Source organism: Olea europaea, chromosome 12, assembly GCF_002742605.1.
Source record: "Olea europaea var. sylvestris chromosome 12, O_europaea_v1, whole genome shotgun sequence".
NCBI classification, from domain to species: domain Eukaryota; kingdom Viridiplantae; phylum Streptophyta; class Magnoliopsida; order Lamiales; family Oleaceae; genus Olea; species Olea europaea.
The window spans coordinates 10,367,843-10,393,503 of record NC_036248.1 but is presented as its reverse complement, the minus strand read 5'-3'; the positions used below and the strand labels follow the sequence as shown (position 1 = coordinate 10,393,503).

The window sequence follows — 25,661 nt, the reverse complement described above, 5'->3', positions numbered from 1 at the left end:
GCCGATGAATGAAATAAGTCCAACAACCAAATCCATGAGCTACACCCGACCCAATTGTATTCCCTTATAGATGGCTTGAATCTTGGCCCGTTTACCCCTTTAATGGCCCAACTTAAAGCCTAACCCTATATTTGGCTATAACCCTAGCCACTTTCTAATGATGATTGTGTGATTTTGAGAGAAGAAAAAGAGAATCCCGGCTGCCCCTCTTTGTGTGAGAAAAAAGATGTCCAGAATACTTGTATAACGTGTGCAATTGGTGGTTTGTTCATAGTATACCTTTATGGTGTCTTCTCCTAACCTTTGTGGCCACAAATCATCATTATTTCTTGTCCTACGTGGGTAAGATTGTATAGCAATCGAGGTGAATCAATTGGTTGTGGTTTGGAGCCGATTGGACTGGTTGTTGGTTGAGAAAGGTGCGTTGGACTGAGCCCGAAAATCACCGATTTGAAAATCTTTCAAGAGAGTTTCCGCAACAATTTAGGAAGAGGTTTGTGATGGACATGTCTATGATTAAAAATGAGTTGAAGTCGATATCCAAGATACGTGAATTTGATGAAGCTTCTCCACACGTCGTCGTCAGATTTGAGTAATTTCCTTGTTGGCATAGCAGGTAAGTTCTCTCTCTTTTCCCAAGGGTCAGTTTTCATTGATATCAGCCGAAGCTATTAATTTCCTTCAATCTCATGAAAATATTCTTTCCTTTAATTTCTCTCCATCTCCATAATGTGTGCAAACAATATGCTGTAACCTTCTGCTAATAAGCTGTATTATGCATGAATAAAAGAAAAACGAATGAACACGAGATAGAAACATGAACGCTTCTCTGAATCTTTGTGAACTGATGATTTACATACACATGATATGTTTCTTCAAAAAAATAAAAAAAAATAAAAATAAAAATTCCCATTCTCTTTTTGACATCTCATATATATGTAAACTATTATTTAACTCCATTATGTACAAGTAGCATTATTCGATATATACAGCCTTTTAGACCGTAATCTACTGTCGCCAATAAATTTCATTGCTTCATCTCTCTTATGTGCATTTCTGCAATTCTTTAATGGGGTCACAACTGCTATGATTATTAGCCTGCCGGCCTCGGGGTGCATTGGACTTGCAGAGAATTTGAGCAGCCGCTTAGGGTTGTTGTGAGAAGAAGAGAAGCTGAAGAAGAAGAGAAGCTGGAGGAGGAGAAGCTGAAGAAGCTGGAAAAGGAAGGCAGCGCCTAGGCGCTGCCCAGTTTCTGCCGGAGCAGAAACTGGGCGCCTAGGCGCCCCGAATGCAGAAGGGAAGCAGTATATTGGCGCCTAGGCGCCACTTCCATGGCGCCTAGGCGCCCCGGCATGTATATATATATGCATTTTTTCCCTCTTTCATAATACAACTCACACAACCCAAGACCTAGAGAGAAAAGAGAGAAAACTTTGGAGAGAATTTTTACAAGATAGAAGGTTGTTCATCTTGGGTATAAATTCAAAGGTATTTTCTTTCTTGGGGATTAACTTGAGGCTTGTTCAAGTAATCCTAACACATTGATTATCATATATTCCATTGGATTCATTTCTTCCTCATTTTCTTGTTCTTCATGTATTTTGGATTTTTCACTTTGCCAACTTAGTTTGTTTCTTGGGCATTCATTGGGAATTGTTTTCCCAACAGTTTCTAACTCACTGATCGTTTTCTACTCGAAGCATAATAAACTGGAGGTAGTAAGAAGGTTGTTTCGGTGCATGCCACAAAGGGATACCGTGTCATGGAATTCAATAATTTCAGCACATTCTAAGGAGTCTGTTGCCCTAGAATATTTCCAACAGATGTTGAAATGTCGCACTTTGCCTAACAGTATTACATTGGTCTCGTTGTTATTAGCTTATGCTCATTTGGGCATGGTAAGGGATGGCGAGAGACTGTCTTCAATGATGAGGGAGAGGTATGGAATTAGTCCTATCATGGAACACTATGCTTGTATGGTTAATCTTTATGGAAGGACAGGATTGCTTGATGAAGCTTTTGACATTATAGTGAACAAAATGGAGTTCGAAGCTGGTCCAACTGTTTGGGGAGCGTTGCTCTATGGTTGCTACCTTCACAATAATGTGGATATTGGAGAGACTGCTGCCACAAGACTCTTTGAGTTGGAACCGGATAACAAGCACAACTTTGAGCGTTTAATCAGGATTTATCGTAATGCAGGCCGTTCCAAGGATGTAGAAAGAATAAGATTGATGATGTTTGAAAGAGGGCTTGACTTGTAGATGCAAAAATGTTATAGCAATGGCTAATGGTTTGTTTTGCGTTGCTATGGAGATGAAGGTACACGTGTTAGTACTGGCAGAACCGATCCATGTATGATGTATCTCTTTGCAAATGTAAATTAATAAACTGTGAGCATACCATTTTAAAATTAAGGTCGCTTTTTGTTTTCACACAAATGAAGAAAACTTATTTTTCATAAGATATTTATTTTATTTTCAACTTATTTAATGGAAACGTACATTATTTTGAAATTTACTTATAAGTTAAAATCCTAAGCACGAGCATGCTCTAGTAGCATGTTTAGTCTTGCTTTTAGCTTACGTTTGGAAGAATTTATCAACGATTTAATTTATAAATAAACAAAGAAATGGCGGATACATGAATATTTGTCGGTCTATTGAAGTATAGTTAAAAATAAAGCTTGATTATTTATAGATAATTTATACATTTAGATGTTGACCATTTCGACTATTTCAGATAGATACATACTGTCCTAAAATGCTAAAAGGTCGAAAAGATTCACTTTCAAGTGGGGGTTACATTGAAACTTCATTACATTTTATGTTAACGATGACATCAGTGGAGAACAGTTGGTGTCGGTACAAAATCTAATATAGATAATTTATGCATTTAGACGTCGGCCTTTTTGACTTATACATAGTGTCCTAAAATGCAAAAAGGTCGAAAAGAGTCACTTTCCAAGTGGGGTATATTGACTATACACATTGAAAACTTCATTATGTTTCATATTAACAATAACACTGATGGAGAAGAGTCTGTGTCGGTAACAAAATGTTAAAAGAATTATGGTATAGAAAACAATACTGTACCTATACCCATCCAGCCATATGTATCCAATCCTCGTTAGTTTATGCTTCGACTGTCCAACAAAGCCCACGCCAAGTGGCCACGACAGTTTTGTCCGTCAGCATAGAGATGGCTCAATTATCTAAGACATTTCTGACCAAGCTCACCAAATTTAAAGGATTAAAGCCTAGAGAGTACGCGGCCCTCAAAGACTGCATTGAAGAAGTGAGTGATGGGGTGGACCGGTTAAGCCAATCAGTCCAAGAGCTCAAGACCATGGGCCGGGCTCGTGGTAAAGACTTCATATGGCACATGAGCAATGTTGAGACATGGGTTAGTGCTGCACTAACTGATGACAACACATGCATGGATGGATTTTCGGGCCGGGCCTTGAATGGTAGGATTAAGTCTTCTGTGAGAGCACATATGATTAATTTGGCTCAGGTCGCCTGCAATGCATTGGCACTTTGCAATCATTTTTCTGCATAGTGTTAAATGATAAATATAATATGGAGCAACTTTGGTTAAGCTTAAAACCTTTACTTCTAAGTAACTTTTTGTTGTTAGTTTGATAAAAGTTGCTGAGATGTATTGTTGAAAAATTTTGGAACCAATAAAATATGTGGTTAAAAATGATTGTTGACATTGACTCAGATTAAAATCTGAATTTTTTATCAATACCAAACGAGAGTAAAGTATTTATTTCAAAGTAAAGTTTGATGTTACCATTATAAAAAAGGTAAAACCATGTTGTGTACATGTACAATTGCTTCAATTCTTCAGTTACATTATGCTTTATAGCTTGTATATTCTCTTCCATTTAGAGCCCAGTAAATTAGAAATAAAAATTTGATCACTGTACACAATTTTCATAAATAGAAAGAGACAGAGACCTTTACTCACTCTTATACTATTAATGAACCACCTTACATAAAAATTTAAACTCAAGACGATCTTAATTAATATTCAAATCGCGAGATTATTCCTAACTTGACACCAAGTGTGCAAGTAGGTGAAGATTAATAGTCTATCTCGAGATCTTCACTAAAAGAAACAAGATAGTAAATATAAAATTATCGAATTAACAATTAAAATTTTTGTTCCTTTTTCAATAGAGGAAACTTAGATGACAGAGATGCCAAAAACAAGGCTACCTTATACATCATTAATTAAAATATTTAAACTTGAAAGTACCACTACAATTAAAAATGAGCTCGCAAAATTGTAAATTTGGCAAACTACCACCATTACAATCTGCCTAGGCACATACGATCGATTTAAAAGCATGTGACGAATACCCGCATGTTAGCTATACGAGGCGTCAACAAGGGCATAAAATCTTAACTGCAACAAAAATCCTACGTATGTCTCAACAACAGCTCCAACACCCCAATGAAGCACCCTAAACATCAATGAATGATGGCATAACAGAACAGAGTAGCAATTCAGTCCCTCCTCAAAGCATCAGTTTACATCACAATACATCCCGGATCTCTTGCATAGTCATGAGCAGGGTACTGAGAAGGAAAAACCTGTTACATTAGTGAAAAGCAAAAAAGAAAGAAAGAAAAAAAAAAAAAAGAAAAAAAGAAAGAAATAAAAAAGTATTCCCTTGCAAAAGAGGATTAGCAAAACTCAATTAACAAGTTGACCACATGTTTGCATTAAGAGAGAAAACAAGTATGAAAAGTTCTGATGTCAAATTTGACGTGGGAGTTTCATCGAACAATAAAAAAATGTTTTGTTCAGTTTGACAGTATCATCCAAAATACAAATTTTATAGAGATTTTTTATTTTATTTTTTTTGGCACCATACGAGAGAGAGAGAGAGAGAGAGAGAGAACCCGTACCTGGTCATCACCGAAATGGCTGGTGACAACTCTTAATCTCAAGGAGTCGTTTCCCATGCTCAGTTGCTCTTCTTGTATTTCCTTTGCTGAAGTAACAACGGAAGGGCTACAGTCACGCAATTCTATTAAATCCAGAGTTGGAATTTCTCCAATACCAAAAGGGATCTTCTCCAGATTTGAGCACCAACAAATGACTAATTGCCGAAGTTTCGGGAAGTGGATATCTTCAGCAGTCCAATGCTTCAGATCAAGTCCCTGAAGTAGTAGATATTTAAGTTGATAAAATTCCCCTTCAATTGGTTCCCACTCTGGGCCTTCGAAGGCTTTATATTTCAATTTCAGCACATGAAGATTTGACAATGAACCAACAATTGTCATATTTTCCCAAGGAAGACAGCAGCCCTCTAAAGTTAACTTTCTCAGTGATGTCGGAAAAGTAATGTTCTGCAGGAAAGAGGGGGATGGCTTTGAAAACTTGATTTTTAATAATTCAAGCTTATGTAGACGGGCAAGATTTTGGAGACGGTAATATCCCCAATCCAGTGGTGCCTCCGGTGGACCAGAATAACGGACTCCTAATTTCTTCAGATTTGGAATTCTCTTTAGCACCGCCTCTGTACATCTGAAGTTTTCTAAGACCGAAAGTGTTTGTAGGTTTTCTAGAACAATAACAGAAATTTCTCCCTTAACTCTTGCCATGGGAGGACAAGGAAGAGTGATAGAATCCCCAAACTGGACATGCCTTAATTGTCGCATCGTCCATATTTGTTGTGGTAGTTGAAATGACTTATAAGAATGAAGGATGATGGTTTGTAGATTCTGAAGTTTGTCTATTGATGCAAGATACCATCCCTCAGTACATCTGGCATCAATGCACCGCAAGTTCACTAGTTCCATTATTTCTTTTGGCAAATCGAACATTTTATAGTGGATATACAATACTTTGAGTAGCCGAAAATAAACAAATTTTGTGACAAGATGCCGATCTAATTGACCGTGGTAATGGAGTTGATGGTCTTTTAACACCAGGAAGAAAGTTTTTGTCTGGATGGATACTTACCCGGTGTCCAATTCCAATGCTTTTTCCTTGATGAATAATTGTACGGCGTAGACGTCTAACGTCTAATGGAGTTCCATGGCTGCTGACATGAAAAAGTTTCCTCTTCTAGCTTCATTTGTGCATAAGTTCCTTAAAAGATCATGAAGCTTGCATGTTTTTATTTTACCTCTGGAGCTCTCCTTAGAAACCATAACAAGACTTCTTTGCACAAGATGCAATAAGTATTCTTCTGCCGCATCTTCAATAGTTTTAGATCCCATGGACTTCACAAATCCCTCGGCAATCCATAACTTGAAAAGTAAGGAGACAGGGATGTCAAAATCTTCTGGGAAAATTCCCATGTAGAGATAACAACCTTTCAAATGACGAGGCAAATTGTTATAACTTAAGTACAATACTCCTGAGCACTGCTCATCATTTGAAGTTATTGTGGAACTTATGCTTTCAGCAATCTTTTCCCATTCATGATGTGTTCTGTTGGCCTTTGAAAGGAACCCTGCAATCACAACGATTGAGAGTGGAATGCCTCGACAATTTCTGCAAATATTCTTCGCAACAGTTTCTAATTCAGGAGGGAAACTATTTTCTCCAAACACTTTCTCACAAAATAAACTGCAACTTTCATCCTCGTTTAGAAAATGCATGTGATGAGGACAAGACTTGGGATAATAAAGTCCAACTTGTTCAAGCCTAGTAGTCAGCATGATTCGGCTTCCATTCTTGTCATTCGGAAATGGTCGTTGTAATTCATCCAAAATCTTGTCATCCCACACATCATCCATCACAATTAGATATCTTTTTCCCTTCAGACTCTTGTATAGAAGTTCTTTTAATCCCTCAGTATTCTCTTCATGCATCGTGTGAGTTTCTTTTTCATGCATCTTATCAGTGTTTTTTGGTATGGAATCTAAAAGGCTTAGTATGATTTCTTGCACACTATATTCTTGAGACACTGTCACCCATGCACGAATATGAAAATGATATTGGATAAGTGCATCATCATAAACTTTTTTCGCGAGAGTAGTCTTACCCATTCCGCCCATTCCAACAACGGAGACAGTTTCAAGGTGTGACGATCTACTAACCAGCTGAGTCTTAATCTCCATCAGGTCATTATCAAGGCCAACAATAAGTCTGTTTCCACCGAGAGCAGTTTTTGATGGCATCCAAGTCCTTGGCTGTTGATCTTCTAAGACAACGTTGATCACAATCTTCACCACCTGTTTCAATAATGAACCAATTTCTTCGTTTACTTTCTCCAAGTTAGAGCAGAACATTATGAGGATCTTGTCCCTGTTACTTGCTGATTCAGGAAGAAGTCGATCCACTATATAGGATTCAACTATATCTTCTGCTAGATGTGCTGCATCCCTGATGTGATTCTCCAAACTTTCTATTGTTTCGCTGCTCTGTTGGGAACACTTTTCAAGAAAATCTTGGAGGGAAATGACCTTTTTGAGAAGAGAAGCAATTTGTTTTTTCACAGGACGATTCAGAAATGTATATTTCTGTTGAATGTTTTGCTCTAGAACGTGCATAAGAGAAAGAAGAGCAGCAAAAGCCATATCTGAGGATTTTTTTCTCAACTGTAACACCGAGAAAAAGTAGCAGCACAATGTAAGCAAATAGCAATTTGCTATTCCCAATTGAATTGCTTAAGTAAAGGCAGGCAATGTGGATTTGACAAGAAATAACAATATAAAAAACTACCGTAAAACTATTTGTTAAGAACTATTAAGAATTCCCACCATATTAAATGAAAATATTATATCGCTCTAATTTCGAAGTTGAATCTAATAATATTAGCTGTAATTTGTTTGTCATTTTCTAAGATGTCAACCTGCCATGTTACTTTATCGTCTGTATATATTACGAAGAATCCTAGATAATGAAAGTAACATGATTACACATTTATCCATACTTATAAATTTAATAAATTATTGTTAATTAAGCGAATCTTCACTTAATTTAGAGCGTAAAACCCGGACTTCGATGCAATTGGAGCACAAAATGACGATTTTGAGATTAATTGAAATTGATTCAGAGCAATTAAAGGCTAATCGTAGGGACTAAATTGCTCCCTTTCAAAACATACGGAGGGCCAATTTCGGGTGATTATGAATGTCTGGAGACCAATAAAGATTGATTCAGAGCAATAGAAGGCTAACTGTATGGACTAAGTTGCTCCCTTTCAAAAGATACGCAGGGCCAATTTCAGGTGATTATGAATGTTTGGAGACCAATAAAGAACTTTTGGAAGTTGTGGCATCAAAATTATAGATTTAAAAATGTTGAAATAGATACTAAAATGCATAAATATAAGCAAATAGCAACTTGCTCTTCCCAATTGAATTTCTTATTACAGGCCGGAAATGTGGACTTGACTACAAAAAAAAACTATTTGTTTATGAAATACAGACTTCCCACCAAATTTTATAAAAAATATTGAATTACTCGACATCGAAGGTGAATGCTATCTTGTTTTGTTTCCTATCTTAATCATATTACCTGAATACCTGTGGTTTATTTGTCATATTCTAAGATGTCTATGTGCCATGATTATTACTTAATTGTCTAGATATGGATCTATTACACCGTCGGAATCCTAAATAATAAAAGTATCATAATGAAACAATTAATTCATTAGTTAGAAACTCCAGTTCATAACAAATAATTAGTCAGGTAAATCCCTTAATATTCTGTACAGTGATATAAATACTTCATCGCAACAATACTATTATATTGTTGTTTTAACCATAAAGATACCATTGCAATGTGTTCACGAAATTGTTTCTTTCGATTTTAAACTACCGCAAGTGTACGGTTCGTTAACAAGTAATAAAGTGGATTCAATGAGTCCAAATATCGTCCCACAGAGATTGATTAGTTCAAATTTTATCTAACGTAGCCTTAACCGAAACTAGATTGCCAAAGTGGATATGAACTTAAGTAAAACCCTAATTTTAAAAAGAAACCCTAATTGCGCAAATTTAATGAGTGAATTGAAATTAAGACTCAAAACAATATTTTAACACTCTAGAATAAAATTAAATGTTGAGAACGCACGTTGTTATAATCAATAGAAATTAAACACACTAGAATCACGATTTTCCATGCAATTATCACTTTAAACTAGGGATGTAAGCGGTCCGATTTTACCGATTTTTGTCAAATTTTCAAACCAAATCGTTTAAAACGGTTTGAAAAAAACTCAAACCTAAACTAAACCATTTTGAATGGTTTGAAAAAAACTTAAATCTAAACCTAACGGTTTGGTCCGGTTTTAAACCGTCGGTTTCGCCATATATTTTTTTGCCCGTCTACTTTTATGTCATTAATTCATAGAATTTAATATATATTTATATCTCACTAGTAATAAATCTAAAATAAACTAAGCCCCTGTTTGAACCAAATTTTTGGGACAAAAAACTGAAAATTTGGATCGTTATTCCACAAGTCCAACCGCCTTTGTTGACCTGCTATTTCATTTGTCGGACCCAACCTCCTCTCCAATAGTCAATTTTCTCATTATAATGATATGAAAAATATGGCTCAAACAGAGGCTAAATATATATACTATAAATTTAAATATTAACTAAATCAAAGTGAAATCACAATAAACTAAAACATAGTTTTTCTTTTTTTTCATTTTTGTTTACCTTTTTTAGGTTAATGATGATACAATAACGTTACAATATAAGTCTACTAAACTAGATATAAGTTCTAAAAAATATAATGACGTCTAACAAGATCTCGTGATCATCATATCTGAAAAAAAAAAGATATTGATTAAATAGAGAGAATAACCAACTACAATAATAAAGCAATTGTTTATAATATCTAAACATAACAATTACACAAGTTTACGTTTGTATGATGTTACGAAACATATTTAATTTCAGATTCTTACCTTAGTTTGCTCCAAAAAATTATTGATCTGAAACTTTATTTGTAGCAAATATTATCACCGAAGGTCTAGGATCCCTTTGTCTCCGATTTGGTATAATGGATTTCAATTTGACTTTGAAGAGATGTGAAAATCTGAAAAGAGGTATGTGGTGCCGGTGGCTCAAAACTGTGTTGAGTATCGACTGGAGTTCATCTAAATTTTGAAGAGGAAAAATGTTTTTAATAGATTATGTTAGTCTTAAAATTATTAAATATATATTAGGATTATTGGATAATAATAATAATAATAATAATATATCTGTATTAGAAAATTAGGAATTGACAAAAATACCCACAAATGACAAAACTATTGAATTTTACATATTTGGATGAATTTTTAAAAAATTTCATTTTTTTATTAGTATATATTTTTTTGCCAGTTCGGTTTGGTTTTAAACCGCAATTAAAATTCTCAAACTTAAACCAAACCATTTTGACCGTTTTAGTTTGGGTAAAAACCATTTCGTTGACTGGGTCCACGTGGCACCAAACCGACGATTTCTAAAATGCGGTTTCGATTCGATTTTTCGATTTTTGCTTATAGCCCTACTTTAAACCCTAGTTTCATAATATGACAACACACTTCAATTGTGACGAATCAATGTTCCTAAGTCTATCCAATACTCTCTCTCGAGATGTATCAAACCTATTTCTACATACCACCGGCCTATATTTCTATGACAAGTGTATATGTAAAAATGCATGCGATTTTATGAACACTTAAAGATTCACATAGGGTATAGTGGTATATTTCTATCCCCTATCGGACCCTACGATGATTTATATTATTCAAATCTATTCCAATTCACACAATTACGAGCCCTTAATTGCGGAAACATTAATTTCATATAAATCATTCAAAACAATAAAAATGTGTCTTAATGTCAAATTGCAAAACTAGGATATTAAAATTTAAATTACATGGTTCATCGATCTCCTAGCACATGAAAATCTAGCCTAGTATGATTAAAATAACAAAATACATCAGGTTTTGAGTAATAAGCATCACCGGATTATAGAAGTTTGAAGAAATCTTGAAATTCTAATAGCCAATCTTTGTTCTTGGGCTCCAAATCCTCTTCAAGAAGTGTATTTCTGCCTCCCAATGCGTTCCTCTCGTTTCTGGACCTTTTTTGATATTTATATCGCGTGAATATTAGGTTACCAAATGAGTTTTAATCGTATAAGGAAAGAAAATTTTCGCATCGGAAAGACTACTATGCAACCGCATGGTTATTCCATGTTTCATCAAAAATTCTAAGCATTCATTCGTGCGGCCGCACGAGAGTTCTACCATGCGGCCGCATGGTAGACTCCAACTTCTATTCTCTTCAATTTAGTCCTTTTATTTGAATCTTTCACTTCTAGGCCTCTTTTCTTCACTCTTTCCATTCTATCATCCCAAGCCATCATCAATTAACATTTGGTTCAATCAATTCCTTGATTTGTTCATCGGGTCAACTTTTGGGTAATTGCACCTTGGTCCTTGAACTTTCACTTTGTGTCATTTTAGTCATTTTTCTCGTCTTTTCTCATGAATTTCACCATGTTCATCGGTGTTCCCTACAATTCACAAATGTAACTAAATTAAATCACAATTCAATCATTTTGCTCGTAATTAAGTCATGTTTGTGACCTAATAAGTGTGCAAAAATACACTTATCACAATGCCTGATAATCTTCATAACTTTAAAAATTTTAATTACACTCATTACAAATTGAAAGTAAAGAGGTATGCACATAGCAATCTCTTTAATAGAGATTTTGCCTGTGCACTTGTTCTAACAAATAATGAAGTACTACATTGACTTTAATAGGTGTACGTTGTGCTCTTGAGGCTACTTTGTGCATAAGTTAGCTTAAGGCACGATTTTTCCAACAATGCACATTTTTGTCCAGTTGGACATAAGAACAATGCATTAATGGATTTTCTAGTTTGCATCACCGTTTCCTTTAGACATATCAATTTTTTGCTCGATTCAATGATCGAGGTGGGCAGAGTGACCTTACTGGAATGAAAAGAAATTTAAGTGGCTAATTGGGAAGAAGTGAGCTTGGGAAATCCAAATAACTTTTCAAAAAATTTGGTGGAAAGACAATGGAATCATGCAATGCTCATTTACAAAATGATGGATTATATGGTGATAAGTGAGAAATACTGTTTATAAGACACATCGTGTCCATGGTACGTGTATGTAGTTAGTCAATACTTATAGAAAGCTTGGTTTCCTCCATTTCCCATTCCATCCGGTCATAGTTCTTTTACCTTTCCAATTGAATAGAGTTTCCTCTCATTTTTTTTCACGATATGATATTTTCAACAGTGAGTGCGGATTTGGTTCACAGTGAAAAGGACAAGATGCAGGGTCAAGGGACCAGTTAGGATGCCCACCAAGGTTCTTCATATCACCACACGGAAATCCCCTTGTGGTGAAGGTATTTATTGTTGATAATAATGTAGGGAAATCTGAATATGTTAATGAACTCCAAGGCACGAAATGAAACGTTATCTTTTAAGAGATGTTTCTCCCTTATTCAACAAAGTCACAACGGGGTATAATAGAAAATCTCTCTCAGGATACAATGAAGGTGTTTGATTCAAATTGTGACTATTTGATCAAACCAAGAAAACACTCGAATATAACTGATTGATGCCAAGAGAAAGAAGGAAAAATAAATTGTTTTATATATTTGAGAATTCGCCCAGAATTTATAGACACTGAGGCAACTGTTTGAATATGTGTATCCTTTGAAAGTGACTGTTAAAAATGAACAGATGCACCTATTCAAAAACTTTTGAAAATAAAATTCTCTTTTGGGGGCGTTGCCCCCGAGCCCCCACGACCCCCGCTACCTGACCGGGCAAGTCGAACCTCGTTGCGCAGCGACAAATACTAATCCCGGCGGCAAATCATTTGCAAAACAAAAAATTAACACACATGCAAAATGATGAAAAATATCTAACATATCCCCCCTATTTTTCAAAATTTTGATTTAGAAAAGATGAAGCGGCTACATCACAAAAATTGATTGCCTACGTACCCTTAACGGGATCAAGCCACCGTAGTTCATGCAAACACACACAAAAGGCATCATCGTAGGAAATCGTACATAAATGAAAGTAGCTTTTGACTTTGAACTTTCACTTAGTGTAAACAATTCAAAGTTTTGTCAAGGTGCTATGGTGAACGAATCTTGAACCAAGGACCCTATCATGACTAACCGGAGTTATTACACATACTATTTCGATAAAAAGGAGTGTATATTTTATACCAACGCATTAATGGCCTTGCGTATATCCCGAATTTCATGAGTGCTTTAGAGACGGTCTAAATCTCATAGAAAACGGCCTGACTTTCTTACTCACATAGGTAAGTTCTTTATAAAGTAATTCTGCGAGTTACTTTCTCTCTTAGTAGAACTTATTAAGGAATTAAATCCATCCTCAACCATGCAGAATACATACACTAGAGATTTTATGAATGGGTTTGAATTAATACTCTAGTGCCTCGTCTAAGTTAGACTTTAACTTGTTTGTACCCTTTGAACTTTGTTTATATTTCAAAACATAAGTAGGGTTCCCATTAAAGCTAACTGAAGTTACGTAGACCTCAATCCCATTCCTTTTGATGTTTTCGCAATCATCTTTCTAGCCAATTCTTTTGTCAAAGGATCTGCTAGGTTATTCTTCGACTCTACATATTCAACGGTGATTACTCCTTGCTTAAGTAATCCTCGAAGAGACCGATGTCTAATACTGAGATGTCGTTGCTTACCATTGTAAGTCTTGTTTGCTACCGAATACAAAGTAGCTTAACTATCATAATAGATCATCACAGCTGGAGATGGTTTCTCCCACAATGGGATATCTATTAGAAAATCTCTTAGCCATTCAGCTTCTTTACTTGCATCAGCCAAAGCAATAAATTCTGCCAACATAGTCGAATTTGAGACGCATGTTTGTTTCTTAGAACACCAAGAAACAGTTGCACCTCCTAAAGTAAAAATCCAACCTGTTGTGGATTTAGAATTCGATTCTATATTGTTCCAACTTGCATCGCTGTATCCTTCAAGTACAGTGGGAAATCCACGATAATGTAATCCATAATCAATAGTTCCTTTCAAGTATCTTAGGATTCTTGAAACCGCATTCCAATGTTCTTTTCCTGGATTACTAGTGAATCGACACAATATGCCAACCGCATATGCAATATCTGGTCTTGTGCAATGCATAGCATACATAAGACTTCCAATCACATTTGCATATTGTAGTTGGTCATAAGATCTACCAGTATTTTTCATTAACTTAATACTAGGATCTATCGGAGTTGATGCGGGTTCATGATCCATATGACCATATCTTTTAAGGATATTTTCAATATAATGAGATTGATTCAGCAATATGCATCCATCTTTTCTTATTATTTTAATCCCTAAGATCACATTTGCTTCGCCTAAATCCTTCATGTCGAAGTTAGACTTTAGCAGTTGTTTGGTCTCCTTAACACTTTCTAAGTTAGGACCGAAAATATGCATGTCATCTACATACAAGCAACAAAAGAGTACATGTACCATTTCTACATGTAGAATAGATACATTTATCTGCTTCATTAACCTTGAAACCGTTAGACAACATTACTTTATTGAACTTTTCATGCCATTGCATAGGGGCTTGTTTTAAACCATAAAGAGACTTAACTAGTTTACAAACCTTCTTCTCTTGACCAGGTAAAACAAAACCCTCGGGTTGCTCCATATATACTTCTTCCTCCAAATCACCATTTAGAAAAGTCGTTTTTACATCCATTTGATGGACAACTAAATTGTGAGTTGAAGCAAGAGATAGCAACACGCGGATGGAAGATATCCTTGCTATGGGAGCGTAAGTATCAAAATAATCTATGCCATGACGTTGTTTAAAACCTTTAGCTACTAATCGAGCTTTATACTTATTTATAGAGCCATCTGCATTTAATTTCCTCTTGAAAATCCATTTACAACCTATTGGTTTAGAACCACGAGGTAAATCAACCAGTTTCCATGTTTGATTTGACATAATGGATCTCATTTCATCATTGATTGCTTCTTTTCAAAGTACAGCATCTCGAGAGGAAATAGCTTCTGAATATGTGACAGGATCACTATCATTATTGAGCATTAGCTTAGTCTGTTGTGTAATATTATTTACATCACCTTCTAGCAAATAAGTCACAAATTCAGATCCGAAAGTTTTTTCTTTCCTTTGTCTTTTACTCCTTCTAGGTTCTATTTCCGATTGTGGTTCAACAGAAGTATCATCGAGAGATTCTTCATGAATTCTCTTAGAAGAACTAGAAGTAGTATTATTTTCAGTTTGTATAGTTGAAGACTTGTATATATTTTCAAAAAATTCAGCATCAATTGATTCGATAACATCATACGATTCTAACTTCAGAAACCTATAAGCAGTACTGTTTTTTGCATAACCTATGAATACACATTTATAAGTTTTACTTCCTAATTTAGTGATCTCTGGATTTGGTTTTCTCACATATGCGAGACATCCCCACACCTTAAGACGGCTAATATTAGGTTTCCGATTGAACGACAACTCATATGGAGTTTTGTTAATCTTCTTCATAGGAATCCTATTTAGAGTATAACATGCACTTAAGATTGCTTCACCCCACCATTGATCAGGTAAACCAGAACTAATAAGCATGCAATTCACCATTTCAACTAAAGTCCTGTTTTTCCTTTCTGCTACTCCGTTTGATTCTGGCGAATACGGTGGAGTAAACTCGTGAACTATACAGTAGTTTCACAGAATTTTGCTAATTCTGCTACTTCGTATTCACCTCCTCTATTAGAACATAGGACTTTAATTTTTCGGTTTAATTGATTTTCCACTACTGCTTTATAAATAAGAAATTTGCTTAAAACTTCATCTTTACTTTTTAGTAAGTATACATAAGCATATTTTGAAAAATCATCTATAAAGGTCACAAAATACTTGTTCCCTCCACGTGAAACTTTACTATGCAGATAAGCCACATCGGAATGTATAAGACCAAGTAATTCAGATGTTCGCATAACAGATTTATGTGGTTTACACGTTATTTTACCTTGAACACAAATTTCACATTTGTTAACATCATCAAACTTACATTTAGGAATAATTCCTAAATTATGCATGTTCTTAATGGATTTATAATTTATGTGGCCTAATCTAGCATGCCATAAAGGTAAAGAATCAACAGTATAAGCAAAGTTATCATTTATTAGATTCATTTTGAACATACCATTACATGAGTAACCTTTTCCGACAAATACATTATTCTTAGATACTATAAGGCTATCAGACTCAATCACAAGCTTAAAACCTGCCTTGTTAAGGCGATCCCCAGAAATCAGGTTCTTGGTCATTTCAGGCACATGGAGAACTTCTGCCAAAGTCAGATTCTTTCCCGAAGTGAATTTCAGTTCAACTGATCCAATTCCAACAACTTTGGTACGAACATTGTTACCCATTTTCACTTCTTTTCCATCGGTGCATTATTTGTAAGTCTTGAACTGAGATTTGTCATTACTTACATGAATTGTAGCTCCGGTATCCAGCCACCATCCTACTTCAAATCCAACTGAGTTGGCTTCTTCGACCACAGCAACAAAGTTTGGATCATGATTTCCATCAGTCACATTTACTTGATCCTTCTTTATTTTTTCGTTCTTTGCCTTCTCGTCTTTTATTCGATGTCGGCATTCACGAGCAATATGACCAGATTTCTTGCAGTAGAAACAATCCCCCTTGAATTTTTTCTTAAAGGTTTCTGCATAATCTTCCTTAGAACTGGAGGTTTTACGCTTCTTGTTACCCTTATGATTTCCTTGAACCATGTTTGCCTTTTCTGTCGCTTGATCATTATTTTCTCGTTTACGAGAGTCTTCCTCAATACGCAAATGACGCATGAGGGATTCCAGGGTATGCTTGGTTTCATCATGTTTGAGTTTCTTTTTATAGTCATTCCATGAACTTGATAATTTTGCAATAATGGCTCCAACTTGAAATGCATCGGGCAAGACAATTTCAGCATTCTTAAGATTACTAACAATAAATTGTAATTCATGTACCTGGGTAAGAACAGACTTACTGTCCATCATCTTGAAATCAAAGTAATTACCGATCAAGAATTTCTGGTTGCTTGCTTCTTCAATACGATACTTGTTGTCCAATGCCAGCCACAATTCTTTTGCCGTTCCGATAGTCCTGTGTGCGCTGTAAACAGAATCTGATAGTGCATTCAGAATATGGCCTCTGCACAGAAAATCATCATCCTTCCGTTTCTTCCGCTGTTCCTGTAATTCCTTCTTGGGTTCATCTGAATCATCTGCTTTTTCTTTTGGAATAGGCGCGAGATCATCACTCAGAATGTAGGACAGTTTGATTGCTGTCAAGAAGAATAAAATCTTCTCCTGCCAACGCGTGTAGTTATGTCCATCAAACCGATCAAGACGAATCAAATCTTGATTCATGACTTGAATTGAGGGTGCCACAGATTCATTTACTGTCAGATCTTGAAACGAAGACATCTCTTAAAACTGTTGATAATAATGTAGGAAAATCTGAATATGTTAATGAACTCCGAGGCACGAAATGAAACGTTATCTTTTAAGAGATGTTTCTCCCTTATTCAACAAAGTCACAACGGGGTATAATAGAAAATCTCTCTCAGGATACAATGGAGGTATTTGATTCAAATTGTGACTATTTGATCAAATCAAGAAAACACTCGAATATAATTGATTGATGCCAAGAGAAAGAAGGAAAAATAAATTGTTTTATATATTTGCAAATGAGAATTCGCCCAAAATTTATAGACACTGAGGCAACTGTTTGAATAGGTGTATCCCTTGAAAGTGACTGTTAAAAATGAACAGATGCACCTATTCAAAAACTTTTAAAAATAAAATTCTCTTTCGGAGGTGTTGCCCCCGAGCCCCCACGACCCCGGCGACCTGACCGGGCAGGTCGAACCTCGTTGTGCAGCGGCAAATACTAATCCGGGCGGCAAATCATTCGCAAAACAAAAAATTAACACACATGCAAAATGATGAAAAATATCTAACATTTATTCTGGCATAACTAGTAAAATATGATTTAGCTAGTACCAAAGTCTCTATATTAGTGCATTAGCTAAAAGAATTACTCAGAACACGCAAATAAAGCTGTCTGTGTTGTCGTTGAAACTGTTTCGTGTCAATCATTGGGAATACCTATGTTTAGATGTTGTCATTATATAATTGTCTGTGGTTAGCACTTGATTAGTGAATTCCTTGTGCATAATATTTTACAAGGTTATTCCTTCCATGCGAGTCACCTTTTGATTGAGAGCCTGAGACGCAATCTATTTGATGTAATTGATGTTGATATATCATGGCGTGAAGTATTTGATTATTTGATCTGCAGGAACCAATACGTGGGATAGGTTTGAGCTTCGTGTTCACAAGCGTGTGATTGACCTCTTCAACTCCCCAAAGGTGGTTAAGCAAATCACCTCAATCATAATTGAACCAGGTGGACAGGTTGACGTTACAATTGCCGATTCTTAGATTTGCCTCAGCCATATTCTATCTTCATAAGTTTTAAAACCTTTTTCTTTATTCTTGTGCTGCTTGGGGTTGTGGGAATTTGCATTTTGAATCTCCAAATAATGGGCTCAAGTTTTGTATCAACGATGCCAATGGAGTTGTTTTACTACAGGTTTGGAGGTCAACGACTAGTGCTTCGAGAAGTAGAATTGTAGCGACCCGAAAAAAAAAATGCGTTTTGTTCGTTTCAAATAAAATTTTCTTATAGGACTCAAATATAATTGGGGTTATATTATTTTGTCACTACGACACTTCCTAATAGTCCAAATTAAATTTTGGTCACGAAAGTAAAATTTTACGTACTTGATTTTCTTAAATTTTACAAGGTGTTAAAATCGCTTTTAACCGACAAAATTTTATGTTAATTTGGCTACATTATTTTTCTTACGACACACTTTATTTTAATACTACCATTTTTGTTTCCATTATGTAAACTATTTTTTTTTTAAATTGGACAAATTACTTGCATGTTTCATCATCCATCATTTATTCTTCAACTTATCATTCTAATAAACTTTCATTTTTGTCAATGCCAAAACCGTCCCCGATCATTCATTTGAAAATAAAATTTTAACTCCAATTTTTATCCATTACCCCCACTTTATTATCCATTGTAACCTCCAATTCTACCCAACCCTATCTTAGCATATTAATCTCCATTTTGTTAACTGCCAACAATTATCATTTTAACTCCCCACTAACCATGTTTTTATTTTATTTTATTTCCCCACATCAGTTAATTGCCAGCCACATCATTTGAAAAAAAAAAAAAAAACTTTATATTTGAAAAGTAACCTGCACGTCCATCATTCAAAAATCCACCAATTATCTTCATTTGGCATTTTAACTCTTATCTAAACAATTTCAATTTCAACCTACCCACTAAGTGCATTTTAACATCCACTTTTGCACTACCATGAAACCGTCTCTTTTATTTTAAGTCGTGAGTTCATTTTTCAAAGCTGAAATCTCAACTTCTTTAGCCACTCTCTCTCTCTCTCTCCCTATTATACTTATGCATCAAATTATTTTGCCCCTTCTTCCATAGACAAAAAGAACTTTGATTGAAAATTTCTAAAGAAAATGGCAAGACGTACGCTGCTTTTTATTCTTTGGACACGAAAGATATTTCAAATTCCAAGCATTAAGGTAGGGGTGTTTCGGCACTTAAGTAAGTGATGTAAGATTTATATATTTCGTTTGCATTAAATGTGTTATTGTGTTGCTCATGATGGAATCACCGTTTGGTGGTTTAAACAAGAGATGATTATGACAAATGAAATGTGGTTATAAAAACCTAAGAGTAAGCGGACTGACTGATCACCAATTCGCTTGAAATTGACGGTGACACAATTGACCAAAGTTTGCATTTCTGAAAATATATATTTTTACCGTTTACTTAAGTGTTTCCTACTGAGTATTATTTATAGTACTCATCCCTACAAATAATTTTACAGGTTAAGATCGAGGCATGGCAATGGTTGGCATAGTGGCAAGTGTTCGGCAATCTCTAATTCTTTCAATTTCCAGTGAATATTTCTATTTATGGAAATATTTCATGGAACTTAGATGAACTTTTAGAAATGCTTTTTAATGTTTATTTTGTTCCATTTTTAGACAGTGCATGTTAACAAGAATTTAAAAGTGTTGGATTAATTTGTATGAAGTTTTATTTTATGCTGGGTGGAAATTTCAGTTTCTGTCCTTCTAGTTGAAAATAGCATAACTTAGGCTACGGTGCATGTTTTTAAGTGAAATTAGTGGAGTTTGAAAGGTCTATGAGTCTTCTAATAGTGGCCTTTGGAATTTCTCGAAAATATTAGCTAAAAATAAAGTTATGCCCGTTTTAGTAAACTGCATCGTGTCGAATCCGAGATTCCTGTCCAGCATATTCGAGTAATATTTTCGTGCTTCAAACGTTATCGTCGAAACCCCAAATTTTTATATGTGGTACATATATGAATGATTTAGTCCCTGTAAAAATTTCATAAATTTTAATAGACATTTGCTAGGCCAAAAATATTTTTCTTCCGCTGTCGTTAAATCCGTAACTGTCGATTTGTCTTCAAATCTTTTAGAAAAAATCAAATTTTGCTACATTTGCCTAAGTTATATAGATAACTACCTTCCATTATATTTTTATATATTTAAAAAAAAAAATTGGATTTATAAAATACTTTGGCTAGCGTCAAAGAGGTCTAACCAAAGAAAAAAACGAATATTATTTTAACGCTTCAGTTTCCGAGAATTCGGGGCGTTACAAGAATACTGTTATCTATGACTGTGATTTACAATTGTATTCTTTGTCGAATGGGCTTGATTTTTCTTAATGCTGCTATATTTTGGTTATGGTCATGTTTATGTTCTTTACCAATATTTATTTTGAGCAGAAACAGTTGTGAATATCTTTATTTACCAGTAGCTTATATCTACTGCTATCCTGGAAATACTAATCTTAAAAATCTTTACTTCGTATTCGGTCACTGAATTTGAATTGCTACAGCCAAGTAAACCTGTTTGGTAACCGGAAGGAGTTGATGCTCGAAAGTTTAGTAGTCCACTACTTGGTGGTTGCACATAGCTCTGGATTTTTGCGTGCGAGACTCATGAGTCGAACAAGGTTGGGGGATGGAAGTGGACTAAGAAGTGGGAGAGTGCACAATGGGTGGGGAAAGGAGGCAAGACTGAATATAACCACAAGGGGCTAAATAGCTTTGCTTTAATAGCACAACCTCCGTAACAGATATATAAAATCGCAGAGGGAGGGAGCGAATTGGAATTCAACTCAAGATCCCCAAACACACGGTCCGCATCTATACATACAAAACTTGAAGCCCTTGAAATCGTCATTAACAAAATAGAAGCCTATGTCAAAATTGCCGTCGAAATCAATGATCCCCATATCTTTGCTTCCCTTTTAGAAACCTGCTTTCATTTAAAAGCCATTGATCATGGCAGTAAGATTCATAAACTCATTCCAGAAAGACTTTTGCTTAAAAATGTGGGCATTTCATCCAAGCTTCAAAGGTTGTTCTCTAGTAATGGGGACTTTGATAAGGCCCACAAGGTGTTTGATCAAATGCCCAAGAGAAATGACTCTGCTTTTCCATGGAATTCACTTATATCGGGTTATGCTGAGGTTTGTACGAAGATGCATTGGCATTGTATTTTCAGATGGTGGAAGAGGGAGTGGAGCCTGATGCATACACGTTTCCACGGGCTCTGAAGGCTTGCGGAGGTGTTGGAATGATCCAAGATGGGGAGGAAGTCGTCATGTGATTCACTCTGGATGTGGAAACAATAAGTTTGTGCAAAAGGCACTACTGGATATGTATGCCAAGTGTGGTGACATTAGCAAGGCTCGAAAAGTTTTTGATCCAATTGTGGACAGGGACGTGGTTTCATGGAATTCCATGATTATTGGGTACATGAGGCATAATCTTACGGTTGAGGCATTGGATTTACTACGTGGGATGATGCATGAGGGATGTGAACCTGATTCAATTACCATATCAGCATTTCTCACTAGCGCATTACCCTATAAAATTGGAATTCAAATTCATGGATTAGCTTTTCGTAGAGGAATTGAGTGGAATATATCTGTTTCTAACTGATCGTTTTCTACTCGAAGCATAATAAACTGGAGGTACTAAGAAGGTTGTTTCGGTGCATGCCACAATGGGATACCATGTCATAGAATTCAATAATTTCAGCGCATTCTAAGGAGCCTGTTGCCCTAGAATACTTCCAACAGATGTTGAAATGTCGCACTCTGCCTAACAGTATTACATTGGTCTCATTTTTATCAGCTCGTGCTCATTTGGGCATGGTAAAGGACGGCGAGAGATTGTTTTCAATGATGAGGGAGAGGTATGGAATTAGTCTTATTATGGAACACTATGCTTGTATGGTTAATCTTTATGGAAGGGCAGGATCGCTTGATGAAGCTTTTGACATTATAGTGAACAAAATGGAGTTCGAAGCTGGTCCTACTGTTTGGGGAGCGTTGCTTTATGGTTGCTACCTTCACAATAATGTGGATATTGGAGAGACTGCTGCCACAAGACTATTTGAGTTGGAACCGGATAACGAGCACAACTTTGAGCTTTTAATCAGGATTTATCGTAATGCAGGCCGTTCCAAGGATGTAGAAAGAATAAGATTGATGATGTTTGAAAGAGGGCTTGACCTGTAGATGCAAAAATGTTATAGCAATGGCTAATGGTTCGTTTCGCATTGCTATGGAGATGAAGGTACACTTGTTTTAGTCCTGGCAGAACCTGTTATCAGGAAACGTGGAATTCGATTAGCAATGGCTTCTGAAAAAGACGAGGTATAGGAGTTGCATATCCTCTGCTGTCATGGATCGTAATCCTGTACAAGTGCATCCTCCCTGGTTCTTGTTGCTGAAAGCAAGCTTACACTGAACAGTCACACAGTGTGGTATAGAAAATCACATTACATAACCGTGTTCTCGAGGTTAGACGGATTGGGTTGCTGCATTTGCATTTCGATAATGAATGCAGGGTTTTTGTATCCTTGAACTGAAGTTATCATGTCCCATTCAAGATTTTTATTATACTTGATTTTCTTGCGAATTGCTTTGTAATCTAAGCAACCCGTCTTTCTTGGGGGTCTTCAAGCCGTTTGAAAAAATCCTACGTTCCTAAACTTGTGTTTGGGACTAGAAGCCGATGCATAGAAGCTCTCAAACTTCATTAAAATATTGGATAATTGGAGATTTCAAGAACATTATGCTTTATAGCTTGCGTCCATGTACAATTGCTTCAATTTTTCAAGAACATTATGCTTTATAGCTTGTATCTTCTCTTCCAATTAGAACCCGGCTAATTAGAAATAAAAATTTGATCGTCGTACACAATTTTCATAAATAGAGAGAGAGACAAAGACCTTTATTCACTCTTATACTATATTGAACCACCTTACATAGAAATTTAAACTCGAGACAGTTTGATTAGTATTCAAAATTCAAATCATGAGATTTATTCCTAACTCGACTCCATGTGTGCAAGTGGGTGATGAACTAATGATTGTCAAGTTTTGGACACCCGTGCTTTGGCCGAAATGAAAATATATAGGCAAGGTTTGAAATGTTGAAATTAAACAGCAGAAAAAGATGAGCTGTACCACTACCAGCACATTAATATGGAAACCTAAACACGTGCAACAGACTTTAAGAGGTGCGAAGTGTTTGTCCCAATCCTAAGCACGTATCAAATATCCATGATAAAGTTTTGCACTTCCATTGGCGCTAAGTAATAAAGAACATCAATCACTTCTTTCAAGATTAGTTTAGTAATATATGAACCTTGGACACGCTCGGTGGTGCCCTTACAACTCTTTTGTATCCAGTCTAACTCAAGATGTTCACTAAAAGAAATAAGATTGTAAATATAAAATTATCGTATTAACAATTATATTTTTTTGTTCCTTTTTCAACAAAGGAAACTCATGTGATGGCGATAATGGTGGTGACCACTAAGCATTGAAAGTAGAGTAGTTTTGAGGGAAGGGTATAAAAATTAAAACCATTACAGCATTTTAGACCACCCCTATAAAAAAGGGTATAAAACCGTAATAGCAACACAAAACCTACGTATGTCTCAATTGTTATGAAGTGGTATGATTATTCAAAACCAACAATTTAAAAAAAAAAAAAAAAAAAATTTAGGCCATGCAGTCGCATGGCCTAAAGCCATGCGACCGCATGGAACCCTACCGAGACCAAACGGTCTCGGTAGGGTTGTACCATGCGACCGCATGGGTTTGTACCATGCGGTCGCATGGTACATAAAAACGACCGTTGGGTCATTTTTTGTTGATTTTTTGGTGGCTTTTCATCCATAAGGTGCACCACTTCGTAAAGCTATACTACTTGGCTATAAATAGGTGATCTTGGGTCATTGAAAAATGTTGAAAAAACACCTATTATATTTATACTTCTTGAGATCAAATCCAAAAAGAAAATACCCTTTCATATTCATCTTTTTCTTTGTGTTCTTAAGTTTTAGAGATTCAAACAAGTGTTTAGTGTTTGAATCTCTATAAGGCTTGATTAATCCTTCAAACCTTTTGCCGGATCACCCTTTAAACACCAAAATAGTGGGGGCAAATTTCGTTTGAGGACAACAATCAAAGATTGTGTTTGAGCCTTCAACTTCTTCATATATATACTTGTCATTCCTTCATCTCCTATAATTCTTTCGATTTTTTATTTTGTTTGTAATTCGTTCTCATCTTGGGTAGAGTAACATTATTTCCAACAATCTCAAACGAAATTTGTGTGATGGAAAACGAAACAACAATGGTGACCATCAAATTGATGAATCAAGATTTGGTTCGATTGGATCGGTTCGATGGCACAAATTTCACAAGGTGGCAAGACAAACTGAAGTTTCTTCTCACCGCATTGAAGATCTTCTATATCTTAGACCCAGAATTGACGCCATTACCGGAACCCACCAATGGAGAAACCGAAGCAGTTAGAGCAGAAAGGCAAAAACGACAAGAAGATGAACTCATATGTCGAGGTCACATACTCAATGCTCTTTCAGATCGTTTATATGATTTGTACACCAACACTTCTTCGGAAAAGGAGATATGGAATGCTTTAGAAAGCAAATACAAAGCAGAGGAAGAAGGTACAAAGAAATTTATAATTTCAAAATATTTTGATTTTAAATTTTTGGAAAATATTCCCCTACTTCCCCAAATACATGAGTTGCAAGTCCTTGTCAACAAACTAAAGGCGGTAAAGATTGAAATCCCGGAGACCTTTCAAGTGGGGGCTATAATAGCAAAACTCCCGAGAACTTGGAAAGGATACCGGAAGAAAATTATGCATAGTTCCGAGGATTACTCTTTGGAACAATTGCAAAAGCACCTAAGGATTGAAGAAGAATCGAGGTTACGCGATAGAAGTGAAAACTCTTTGGAAGGAACTTCTAAAGCGAATGCTATAGAAAAATCTGAACCACCTGGAAAAACCAACAAAAGGAAGCCTTCAAGAAACTTTAACAAGTTCAAGAAGAAGAACAAAGGAGGTTGCTTTGTGTGTGGAAAGTCTGGTCACTATGCAAAAG

General features: G+C 35.7%; 2 protein-coding genes and 2 pseudogenes across 2 annotated transcripts; 3 read left to right on the top strand and 1 right to left on the bottom strand.

Annotated features, from left to right (window-relative positions):
* The first annotated feature begins 3,057 nt into the window (after window positions 1-3,057).
* On the top strand, window positions 3,058-3,561 carry LOC111406569 (21 kDa protein-like). Its single transcript, XM_023035968.1, has one exon. The coding sequence runs from the start codon at window positions 3,058-3,060 to the stop codon at window positions 3,559-3,561; it is 504 nt and encodes a 167-aa protein (XP_022891736.1).
* Window positions 3,562-4,153: 592 nt separating this feature from the next.
* On the bottom strand, window positions 4,154-7,676 carry LOC111405561 (putative late blight resistance protein homolog R1A-4). Its single transcript, XM_023034507.1, has 2 exons — window positions 4,923-7,676; window positions 4,154-4,589 (listed from the first exon to the last, which is right to left on the bottom strand). Exon 1 carries the CDS (start codon window positions 7,545-7,547, stop codon window positions 6,045-6,047), a length of 1,503 nt encoding a protein of 500 aa, XP_022890275.1. The 5' UTR covers window positions 7,548-7,676; the 3' UTR covers window positions 4,154-4,589; window positions 4,923-6,044.
* A 2,311-nt stretch (window positions 7,677-9,987) lies between these two features.
* On the top strand, window positions 9,988-18,675 carry LOC111406568 (annotated as a pseudogene).
* A 2,623-nt stretch (window positions 18,676-21,298) lies between these two features.
* LOC111406567 lies at window positions 21,299-23,323 on the top strand (annotated as a pseudogene).
* Window positions 23,324-25,661: the final 2,338 nt, after the last annotated feature.

Bases quoted from the DNA above. Each gene is read 5' to 3' on its own strand.
- LOC111406569 (XM_023035968.1), top strand. From the start codon at position 3,058: ATGTTAAAAGAATTATGGTATAGAAAACAATACTGTACCTATACCCAT.
- LOC111405561 (XM_023034507.1), bottom strand. From the start codon at position 7,547: ATGGCTTTTGCTGCTCTTCTTTCTCTTATGCACGTTCTAGAGCAAAAC.